The sequence below is a fragment of the Myotis nattereri genome (genome assembly GCF_964212035.1).
Source record: "Myotis nattereri genome assembly, chromosome: 12".
NCBI classification, from domain to species: Eukaryota; Metazoa; Chordata; class Mammalia; order Chiroptera; family Vespertilionidae; genus Myotis; species Myotis nattereri.
In genome coordinates this window covers 67,972,611-67,984,953 of record NC_138087.1, presented here as the reverse complement: position 1 = coordinate 67,984,953, position 12,343 = coordinate 67,972,611, and the positions used below count along the sequence as shown (strand labels likewise).

The following is a 12,343-nucleotide window of genomic DNA, read 5'->3' as shown; positions in this document are numbered from 1 at the left end:
CTAGGACATTACCCTCAGGTGACCTTTCTTCCTCTAGCGTTGTAAGTCATATGGTTTAGACTCCCTTAGAGGAGGAAGGGATCAGCCGATAGTCTCATATGACTCCCATACAAGCCCTTGCATGATGACTCCCTTAAGCTAATATTAAGCCCTCAGGACAATGAGGTTCTGACTTGCATCAAATAATCTTAGGAACAAAGTCTCATGTCTATTGACCACAGAGACAGAGTTTTGGTCAAAGTAGAGATAACATCTAGGCCTCAGTTGTGTTTCAGCTCCAGGCACAGAAAAGCAGCAAAACTAGATGAAGCCATGCCATGGCTGACATCAGGATCAGATGCAATAACTAATGACTCCCATCCATAGTGTCAACCAATCAGTAGAGACCACAATCCTGAAAGGACATACTTGGAAAGTTCATAAATATTTCCCCTAAAATCCCTGCCTTTGGAAAAAAACAGATAAAAAGCCTTAATTCAATGGACACAGGGTTCTCTCTGCATCCTCTCTCCTCTCCTCTCCTCTCCTCTCCTCTCCTCTCCTCTCCTCTCCTCTCCTCTCTTTCCTTCTTTTTCCTTTCTCTCTCTCTCTCTCTCTCTCTCTCTCTCTCTCTCTCTCTCTCTCTCTCATCTGCACCCTTCCCCACCCCCTTCTTTCCTTAGGTATGCTCTCTCTGGAGCACACCTTCACCTTTCCCCTTTTCTTCTCTCAGCCCTGTTATCTTTGCTTTCTTTCTCCCAAGCTCCAAGAGTCCTTCTATTGCCGTAGACCAGTTCCAGCATGTCATAATTTCAAGAGTTTCATCAAAAGGTTGATGAAACTTGGGGACTCAACAGGGTTGAGTCACGCATGTAGTCACCTGTTGGGAATGGCTAAAGGCATTTCCCCAAACCTGAATAGGAAACTGATTGTGGCTGCCAGACAGTTAAAGGGCATCTTACTCTACATGTCATTGCCTCCTACTGGCCAAACACCTGTACAGCCATAGGCTATTCCCCAAACTGACAATGCTTCTTTCTGTGCCCTTTGAAACCTTACCCTCTGAAGTGTATTATCATCACCTTGCCTGAGGACAAACTGTTAATAAAAGCAAGGGTCCTAGACAAGCAGGCAGTCTTCAGTTCCTTTAGCTGAAGCTCCTGACCCCCAATGCCTTTCAAAATTATATCTCGTCTCCGAACTCTTTATTAGTCCCTGGATTTCTATGTCATCTACGCACAGCGCCTTTTCCAGATTCCTGAACCCTTCTTGATGCTGGGACATGAACCCCGGCATTCTATTGCCTCTGTAACTTGTTACTTGAGTCCATGCATCCCACAGGACAATGGCTTACCTTCCTAAGAACCACTATTAGAGTACAGATTTTGATTATTTAAAAAAAGTCATTTTTATGAGACAAAATTTCTTCTACCTCTGTGACTTTCTCGCATCAGAGTTCTTGGCTCTGAATTCTTAGCCAAACTCAAGAACTAAGATCTAGCCCAGCCAGTGTGGTTCAGTGGTTGAGTGTCAACCTATGAACCAGGAGGTCACAGTTCAATCCTGGTCAAAGCACATGCCTAGGTCTCGGGCTCCATCTCTAGTGTTGGGAATGTATGAGGTGGCTGATCAATGATTCCATTTCATCACTGATGTTTCTATCTCTCTCTCCCTCTCCCTTCCTCTCTGAAATCACTCCTATCTAATAAAAGGTAATATGCAAATTAACCATCACTCCATCACAAAAGATGGCGGAGCCCATAGCCACAAGATGAAGGCACCCAGTCCTCTCAGCCCCGCCAGAGTCCCCCAGTCCCGGGGGAGGGGGGCAGCCACTGAGAGCGGGCAGCGTGAGTGGCCTGGTGGAATGCTTGCTTCATCGCCGCGGCGGTGAGACAAGCGTTCCATTGTGGCTGCGGAGGGCCTCTGAGCAGCAGGCACGGAGCGGTGGGGGGTGGGGGTGGCAATGAGGCAAGCATTCTGCGCCCAGCTGTGGATGGGCCTCTGGGCCGCAGAGAGCCTCTGGGCAGTGGGCATGGAGCAGCCAGGCCCTACAGAGAGCTACTGGCGCACAGATTCATGCACAGGGCTACGTGTGTGTGTGTGTGTGTGTGTGTGTGTATACACACTAAGGAATAACTCCACTGTTAACACAATTAATATAATATCTTCCCCCAAATAAAAGAAAAATAAATAGGTGAATGCATAAATGAGTGAATTAGCAAACAAATTAATTTTTACATTGCTTAAAATAAACAAGCAAAAAGAGCACAACCTCTTATGTTTGGGGGAGAAGGGCTCTAGGTTCTAAGTGGTGAGAATTTGTTTGGGGTGCTTATTCTAGTTTTAATGTTGATCCCAAATGTTTTCCTTTCTGAATGTTTTTTTAGTTTCTTAGTTATTTCTTCCTTGTTCAAAGAAATTCAAGCCTTAGGAAACATAGCAGAGTATAGGGGAGAGAAATGGGAATTTAGGGGAAATGAATCATTTTAAAATTCTTCTGTCACAGACTTTTATGAAAGTAAAAATACAAAAACAAAACAAAACCAAAACTCAGAGGTTGCCCATCCAGTCTTTTCCTGTGCTGCTACTATACATGTCCACACCCATAACCCCAAACCCCTGTCAATTGATGGCACTTTTGTTCCATGAATGTAATTTCTATCACAGTCATATGCCTTAAGTGCTTAACTCTACACCTGGAAGAACAAGAAAGGAAGGACTTGTGCTTTGGGGAATAACATGACAATGGCTTACTTTCCTAAGAATCACCGTTAGAGTACAGATTTTGATTATGGAAAAGCAGGCCTATTCTTCCCTTAATTCTTCCCTCACAACCTACCTTAGGGGCCATACTTTTTTGAAGCACTGCACAGAGCCACCCATGCACCATAACCAAGGTTATGCACTACTTAACTTTTTCTAGGGACTTCTTGGCCTTCCTTTGGACTCCATATATAGCACTGTCCACTGCTGCTAACGCCACCCAGGAGTCTGAGTGAGTTGCCAAATTAAGAGATACATGTTCACCTGGAGAGTATGAATCTGTACCTGGAGACAGATAAACCTAAAAAATCATTTGAAAAAGAAAAAAAAAAGGTCATTTTTGTGAGATAAAATTTCATAGGTTGCTGGTTATAGTCTCCTTTTTTCAGAAAAAAAATTTGATTGTGACATAATTTGTGGCTTACCTGAAGCTGGTTGCCACATTTTTCTTCAATATTTAACCAGATTGAGTCAGACACTAATTCTGCTGTCTGCTCTCCTGTGACGATGTAATAGACCAGGATACGGGCTGAAGGAACCATGTTCAGTGTCACCGGAGCATTTATACTTTGATAAGGGGAATCTGGAAGTTTCTCCCTTGTGCCAAAGTGAACGATTTTGCCCTTGGATAAAATCTAAAAATAAAGGGTGGCAACAACAATAACTACAAAAACAAAACCTTTGTTTCAGGATGGAGCTTGGAGCTGGAATAGAAATTATATTAAAGAAAAAGAAAGTTAAGTTGTATGAGCCTACTGTGTGTCAGAAACTTTTATATTTACTTTAACTCCTTTAATTGTTATAATAACCAGTAGGATAGAAATATTATTTCCATTGGGCAAAAGAAGGGACTGAGGCTCAGGAATTAACAAAATGTCATACTGATTTTAGTTCAAAATCACATAATTAGGAAAATAGAGAACTAACAAATCTGTTTAAAGTCACTACAATGTCCTTTGTTTTATGGATTTAAAAAATAGACAAGTGGAGTACATCTTATTAAGGAATAAACTTTTAAAAGCAGAGGTTAGCTTCTAAGTTGGAAGCATAAGTTTTTTTTTTTAATTACAAATTACATGAAGCCAAAATGTCCTAAAAGATCTCTTAAGTTGTCCTTAGCAGGACTACATATAGTAGACAGAAAGTTTTGGTCCCTAAATAGGTCCCCTACTTCTTTATCAGCCAATATGATCTTTGATCCTCACTTATTTTTTAATTTATTTCTAAAAAATGTAAAAAATCCATCACCACCATCTGTTTGGCTTGCCCATTGGAATAACTCATTCCATTTCTTTGACAATTGTCAGGAAGCCCTTAACATTTTTCACATTCTTCCCTAGATTTCACAGACAGGCATGACTGACCACCTCTGCTAACACAAGTGATTTAATAAGGAATGTTATAGAGAGCTACAGAACTGGAGCAGGTATGATATAACTCAACACTTAATAACAGGATTTGGGTTCTCCTTTTATGCCAGTGAAAAGCATATATTTTAATAGATCTAGGCATGTAATCTTTGGCCATGATATAGAGCATAGGTAACATGAGAATTTAATTAGGCTCTCTCTGAGGAGTAGCCAGCTGTCTTTGGTGAAAGGAGATCAGACAAGGAATTAGAGGTTCCCAGTTCAAATCAAAATCTTCCTTTTCTAATCTGAGTGACCATGGCAAGTCTTTTAACTTGTCTCTCAGTTTCCTCATCAATGAAATGGTCATGAAAATCATGCCCAATCTCAAAGGTTTTTTAAAAACTGGTTATCGAATTAGATGATGTTGTTGAAATGCTTTGTTAAAACAAATTTTAGGGATCATCCTAATGTTTCTCTATGAGCAAAGGAAAATGTCCAGGTGGGGAAATAAATGCAATTTTATCATTATTTACTTACCAAGTAATTATAGTGAGTTATTTTGTCAATATATGGACTTTTGGGGGTAACAATAATATTCAGATTTTCTCCTACGAGCATAGGTTTATAGTTTCCAGTCCAGTCAATATAAAGGTAACTTTGGCTGAGAGATGAATATGTTACTGCTCTGTAATCTTTGCTGGCCTGATTTTCTTCTGGAAGATCTGGATCATCGGTCCTGACCTAAAAGGGAACATTTCAAAGAAGACTTGTTGATTGTGATAAAATGTTTTATGTAAAATATACCTTTTAAATTCCTTTGCTTTCTAAATTCCACAACACCAAATGCTGAAGAAAGGAACACCTCCACTACTCCCATGTTTATATTGCTGTGGTATTAAGTAACTTTATAAAGTCTATGGACGATCATTAGAATCATATGGAATTATGGGCTGTGGTGGGCAAGTCTGGTGAAGTGAAGATAGAAAGATGCTCCAGGAACAAATATTGGTACCCTTCCTGAAATGTAATGGCAAGTTGGGGATTCCTCTTCTTATGTGTTGGGATGGCAGAAATTTGGAGTAGTGGTGGGGAGGTCATGAGGACTGGAGGATAGGAGTTGTGAATGGACATCACAGAGATTCTCCGGCCCAATTTCATTGTGAAGTAATAGTACAGGTGTAGTGCTTCACGCAGCTAGAAACTTAGACATTATTTTCTAGGAGAGATGACTATTAAGTGAGCTCCAAGGTATAGTGCCTCATGCAGCTAGAAAATATTTCTGGGGTGGGGCAGAAATGATGTCATATCCACCTTTGACAGCAAAAGGGCTAGTAGTTCATGCTCTGGAGTGGTTTGCATCCCAGTGCTGCCATTTATTAACTCTGGATAAGTTATTAAAGAGAAGTTTCAAGCATCTGTTTCCTCAGCTGCAAAATGGCAAAGATAATATTCTCTCACTTATAGAGCTGATTAAGTGGATATTAAAAGTGATCTACATAAAACTCTTAGCCCAATGTTTAGCAGTTCATAAGCGCTCAGTAGATCACAGTGAATGGATGCATGCTGTGGTCATTAACGTGATGAACTTATTCATTTTTTTTAACCTGGAAATGGGAACTTAGATATTATTTGCCAGGAGAGATGACTATTAAGTGAGCTCTAAGGTGTAGTGCTTTATGCAGCTAGAAAAAAAAGGGAGGCTCCCACATTTAACCCTTTTATGGCCCTGAAAAGAGATAAAAATTGGGGGAAAGAACATTCCAACCACTGACTTCCACTGCTGTACCTATTCTGAAGCTTCTAGATTCTAATACAGTCTTACTAAAGTAAGAGAAAATAATTAATTCCCAAATAAAAAAAGTGATAGATTTATCCTCCTCTAGTGCCATTTTTATTTATTTTGGGGTGCAAAATTGTGGAATTGTTCACTGGACTTAAGTATAAAATCTGCTGCATCAGTTCTGCACACTAGCCAAAGCATACAGTCAAAAGTGGACATAGTCCTAGAAAATTTAACCGAATTCAGCTCACAGTAAACTCCAGCGCTGTCACTCCAGATGGGAGATTCACCACAAATGAAGCTACTCCATCACTGGAACCTGTTACACTTTTCTTTGACTCCAACTCAGCCGTCTCTTGGTTGTCACTGACCGTTTGTGCACTCAGGGTCACTGGCACCCCTCCTATTAACTCATCAAGCGAATCCTTAACTTGCACCTGTTTGTCAGAACAGTCCAAATTCAATTCAACAGCTCGGCATTTGTTTTAAAGCATAACAATTCTGAAATAATTTTTTTCCTCCCCATCAAAGTGTAAGTTATTCATGTTTAATTCAGTATAGAGAAGTGTATTCTCAACTTATAAAAAGGTTTAATTCTATTTAGTTAAATTATTTTTAAATAGATTCTCTTGTATTTCAAGCAGACTCAAAACACAAATATTATTTTTTAAATTATGCCACATAGATGTGATAGGTCTTCTGTTATCTAACATCCATGTTGGTTTAGGACTAAATAAAAGAGAAAAATGAGACAGTAACTTCTGGGAATGATTCTCTTGGATATGAGAAACAAGAAATGCATCCTTCTTTCTCTTAACCTATACCTCTCACTGTCATGCATATAATCATATATACTTTCCACAAATATATACCTTATATTATTTTATTTTTATATTGATATTAAAAGCCAGTGACCTACAGTAAGTAATAAGAAAAACATTTTAATTATACTAAATTTGATTTTTAAAAGCACATTTTCACAGAATAAAAAGACCATCCCGACTTTCTAAACTGAGGACAGGGAACAAAAATTTTTACTTTAAAAATATAATGTAACCTATTACATGTAATAAAATATATATACTAAATGTAATAAAAAGTCAAGTGAATATTTTAATTCCATACTGTCAGTATTTATTAAATGAAAAGTAGAGGAAGGAAAGAAAACATTAAATAGGAAGGAGGAAGCAAAAAAGAGAAAAGATAGTTAGGATGAGTCAAGATGGAAAGGATGGAGAACAATGCAGACAGATGTGATCAGACAGTTATGCACAAGGAGAATACAGAGTGAAAAGCACAGAGGTACAAATCAGACACACACAGGAAGTAAAAAATTACAAGAGACAGGGGTTTCTTTTCAAAGAATGATATCTCCATCTTAAGGCTTTTTAGGAACATGACACCAAATAGTTTTAAATATTAGTTTTTTTAAACTATAGACTTATGGGGTTTTATTTATATACTAGAGGCCCGTTGCACGAAGAGATTCGTGCAATAGGCCTTCCCTTCCCCTGGCTGCCAGCACCGGTTTTCCTCCGGCTCCGGTTTTCCTCTGGCACCCGGGACCCAGGCCTTTGCTCCTCCGGCCCAGAGCCTTCCGTCTTTGCTCCACCAGTTCACGCCTACGTATGCAAATTAATCGCCATCTTTGTTGGGTTAATTTGCATGCTCTCCTGATTGGCTGGTGAGCATAGCAGAGGGATGGTCAATTTACATGTTTGTCTATTATCAGGCAAGATAATTTAATGCAATGCTTATTTAGGGAATGCCTAGCATCTTAAATAATGACACTTGCCCTAAGGCTGAAACTGGCCTGCAGTTTCCCACCCCTGTCCACGTCCATAGGAGAGGCAACTTTTACAGAATGAGTTCCTTCCATGATTTGCCTCTCTAGGCTTCTTCCCCTATTTGCTACCCCCATGTTTTCTGTAAAAAGAAAAAGACAATTATATTCAGCAGTTTCTTTCCCTGCCCCCCGCCCCCCCGCCCCACCTACCTTGATAGAATATGGAATTCCAGGCCTCAAGAAAAGAGGAGTAGCAACCAAATTCAGTTTGTAGGGAGAGAGGACATATTTGATGGCAGAAAATTCTGCCTCTTCAGAAAATCCACCTAAAGAAATGACAAGGATCATGTTGACCTTTTTAAGGAGAATATTATCTACACTGGGATCTATTTTATGTCGCTATGACTCCACAGACTTGTTCTTTCACTCACTCCATTTTGCACTCATTCATTTATCAATTGTAAGTAGGACATAGGTCAGGGGTGGGCAAACTTTTTGACTCGAGGGCCACAATGGGTTCTTAAACTGGACCGAAGGGCCGGAACAAAAGCATGGATGGAGTGTTTGTGTGAACTAATATAAATTCAAAGTAAACATCATTACATAAAAGGGTACGGTCTTTTTTTTTTTAGTTTTATTCATTTCAAACGGGCCGGATCCGGCCCATGGGTCGTAGTTTGCCCACAAACTTGGTTCAGAGGGGCAGTGAAGAGAAGAGTTTAAACGTCAGGAGTTTTCAAAGCCTATGTACAAGGCTTATATGTAAATATCTCCCATGTAGAATTAGAGCTATAGAGCTGAATTTAGGAAGAATGCAAAGAAGGGACACTACTTTTTGTCAGTGGTCTGAGTTTCAGTTGAGTATGTATGAAGGATTAAGGAGAGAAGGAAAGGATAGGCCAGAGATTGAGCCTTACAGGGGATTTACCATTAGAGTGGAGAAATGTAGAGGAAGTCAGAAAAGAGTGCTTGAGGTAGAGAGAATCAAAGAATGATATCTCCATCTTAAGGCTTTTTAGGAACATACTACCAAATAGTTTTAAATGTTAGTTTTTTAAAACTATAGACTTACGGAGTTTTATTTATATATAATTTAATGCAATGCTTATTTAGGGAATGCCTAACATCTCAAATAATGACACTTGCCCTAAGGCTAAAGCTGGCCTGCAGTTTCCCATTGAGGGTTCACTGGCAAGTGCCCAATAGCATTACCCTCCAGCTAAACTTAAGCTAAACTATTAAAAATAACACACAAATTTCTAGTTTCCCCAAACCCCTTCCCAATATTACATCCCTAATACTCCCTATACTTCAGCTAACTGGATAATCTGTCATTATCAAAGATCAAGATTCACTTTCCACCCTTGGTATGTCCCTGTATAGAGGATGCTCACTTCACCCTGTCTACCATTCTTGTCTCAAAACCCTGCTTATCCTGCAAGACTGATCATCTTTAGGACACTGTTCTTGGTTGCTCAACCATCACCTAAGAGCTCACCTTCCTCTCAAGGTCAATAACATTAACTACTGAGCTAAAAGCATACATAGAATTCCTTCGTGTTATAGAATGCTTTGTTTACTTGTGTTATAACTGATGCTAGTATGCTGTTAGCCTTTGAGTGCTGGTATTATACATCATTCATATTTGGAAGCCTGCATGCTTAGCAACACTCTTTGACTATTTTATAAATATTTATTAAACTGAATTATTTGAAATAAATTGAGTAAAAATGAAAATAAGAAACATTAAAATAATGATAAAAACAACAGCCAGGGCAAGGAGTATTAAGTTATCCTCATTACCCAACATCTACTGGACATCTGATATATACAAGGTGCTCAATATCTGAATAATTACCTCCATTCTTCATTCTTCTATTCTAGAAGTACAAATTTAAAGAGGCCTTAGGGTTTAACTTTAACTTTACAAAAAAAAAAAAAGAAAAAAGAAAGAAAAAGAAAAGACTCAGTATGGTTAAATTATTTGTTCAAGGTTAGTTGGGGGTTAAATATGAACCTGAAAATATAAAGAACATTGATAATCAAAACATACCAGAAGCGAGACAATTTGACTCAATGTGGAATAATAATTACTATTAAAAACCATTGGAGTGGGGTTGAGAGCACTATAAAAGATGTTAAAGATGCTAAGAAAGTAGTAGGTGGACCCAAGAAGGAGGAGGAGGAAAAGAACAAGAAAGAGGAGGAGGAGGGCCAACACTAATATGGTCCTCATTATGTAGCAGGTACTGTTTTATAAAATGTTTTTATTTTAGAGACAGAAAGGGAGAGGGAAAGGAAGGAAGGAATGGAGAAAGGAAGAGAGAGAGAGGTTAGAGAGAAACATCAATCGGCTGCCTCCTGCATGCCCCCTACTGAAACCCAGGCATGTGCCCTGACCAGGAATAAACCAGAGACCTTTGGGTGCATGGGATGATGACAATCAACTGAGCCACATTGGCCAGGGCATGACAAGTATTGTTTTAAGTGCTTTGGGTATATTGACTCTACAACCCTAACCACAACCCTATGAAGTATATACTATTATTGTACCCACTTTAAAAACACTATTGCCGCCGAAACCGGTTTGGATCAGTGGATAGAGCGTCGGCCTGAGGACTCAAGGGTCCCAGGTTCGATTCCGGTCAAGGGCATGTGCCTGGGTTGCGGGCACATCCCCGGTAGGAGATGTGCAGGAGGTAGCTGATGGATGTTTCTCTCTCATCGATGTTTCTGACTCTCTATTCTCTCTCCCTTCCTCTCTGTAAAAAATCAATAAAATATATTTAAAAAAACAAACAAACAAAAAACACTACTGCCTCCAATTTTAGACAGAATTCTGAACATTATGGCTTGAAAAAGACTTTAGATGACATTTGGTTCAACTTCATCTTTGCACAGATAAGGAGACTGGTAATGATAATAACTTCCATTTGAATACTACTTTATCAAACATTTTTACATACATAATTTCATTTTTATTTTGTTTCTCTCCAGGTGAGAACATTAGGGTGCCAGATGTTCAAGCCAGATAGCCTGCAGAGCCACTCAGGATATCAACTGGGCAGGTGTTATCCTGCAGTTGAAGCAATGGGAACCCAATGACTAGAGTGGCAAAACTATATTCTAACCCTAGCTTTTAATGACACAAAAGTAAAATTTAAATATGAAAGAACTGTAGAAATCATTTATACCTTTAATATACTGTCTAAATATTTCCCAAGATAAAGGAAGGAAGGAAGGAAGGAAGGAAGGAAGGAAGGAAGGAAGGAAGGAAAGAAAGAAAGAAAGAAAGAAAGAAAGAAAGAAAGAAATAGAAAAAGAGAAACTTACCTGAAGACTCTATGACTGTTACACCAATATAAAGGTACTTATCGTTTAAGTCTTCCAGACTGCTGTAGGACAATTCTTTAACTGCCATTTCAGAGTTCAGTGTGACTTTAGCAACTCCATTTATCAGCTTTTTAAAGGGGGAAAATGAAAGAGTTATTTCAGAGAAAAACTTATAAGGAAAAATTAACAAAATCTGCATTTACTAGCCTCTCATAGTAAAGGCCAATGTCAGAAGAATGGTTGAGCATCAGCAATAAAGTAAATGACTGGTCTAAAATTAAGCCCAGAATGTTATTTTCTAACTTATATTATTGAATTATAGACATGGGGAGTCTTAAACATCATTTGATTCAACTAGGTCTTTTTTGTACTAGCTGACAAAGATGTCTTCTTCCAATCCCTGAGTCATCATCTATCTTCCTAGGCCTCTCGGCTTACTTTTGCTCTTAACTGAGAGCTTGTTGGGTTTTACATTTAGTTTGTGCTTTGCTGCTTACATATTGAAACATTAATGAAAAACATACAATGAGTAAAGGGATATAGGGTTAAGTCATACTGTATCATTTAATTATTAAGCATAATAGTAAAATCGACTTTGCCTTATTTTTTTCTTCTAAAATGAAATAACTTGAAGCCAGGGATTTTTGTATTATTTGACTTTAAGTCTCAGTGTCTAGCATAGAATCATTAAAAAAAAATCTTTATTGTTGAAAGTATTACAGAGGTACCCCCCCCTGCACACCCCCCGCTCTTGACCTCCTCTACCTACCACATTCACATCCCCTCCCCTGGCCTTCCCCACACTATTGTTTGTCCATGGGCTATGCATATAAGTTCTTTGGTTAATCTCTTCTGGCTGCCCCCGCTTCCCTCTAAAATACATCTGTTGCATAGCATAGAATCTTGCATTAAAAAGAGGCATCTAGCCCTAGCAGGTTTTGCTCAGGGGTTAGAGCTTTGGCCTACAGACTGAAAAGTCCTGGGTTTGATTCTGGTCAAGGGCACATGCCCATGCTGTGGGCTTGATCCCCAGTGAGGGGCGTGCAGGAGGCAGCCAATCAATGATTCTCTCTCATCATTGATGTTTCTATCTCTCCCATTCCCTTACTCTCTGAAATCAATAAAAAATCCTATATAATAAAAGGGTAATATGCAAATTGACCGAATGGCAGAATGACTGGTCACTATGCCATGCACTGACCACCAGGGGGCAGACGCTCAACACAGAAGCTGCCCCCTGGTGGTCAGTGTGCTCCCACAGGGGGAGCACCACTCAGCCAGAAGCCCAGAAGCCAGGCTCATGGCTGGCAAGCACAGTGGTGGTGACGGCTGCGCTAAGGATGTCCG

The 12,343-nt window shown here is 39.3% G+C and overlaps 1 protein-coding gene across 1 annotated transcript in view; it reads right to left on the bottom strand.

The window, feature by feature from the left end:
- C5 (complement C5) overlaps window positions 1-12,343 on the bottom strand; it is a gene marked incomplete at its 5' end in the record, with an annotated part of 86,151 nt that overhangs the window by 53,234 nt on the left and 20,574 nt on the right. Inside the window, 6 exons of the mRNA XM_081103371.1 lie at window positions 2,897-3,046; window positions 3,171-3,380; window positions 4,635-4,838; window positions 6,129-6,314; window positions 7,874-7,989; window positions 10,997-11,123. Of these exons, the coding sequence (XP_080959497.1) occupies window positions 2,897-3,046; window positions 3,171-3,380; window positions 4,635-4,838; window positions 6,129-6,314; window positions 7,874-7,989; window positions 10,997-11,123 (993 nt within the window). The remainder of the gene's footprint in view (window positions 1-2,896; window positions 3,047-3,170; window positions 3,381-4,634; window positions 4,839-6,128; window positions 6,315-7,873; window positions 7,990-10,996; window positions 11,124-12,343) is intronic.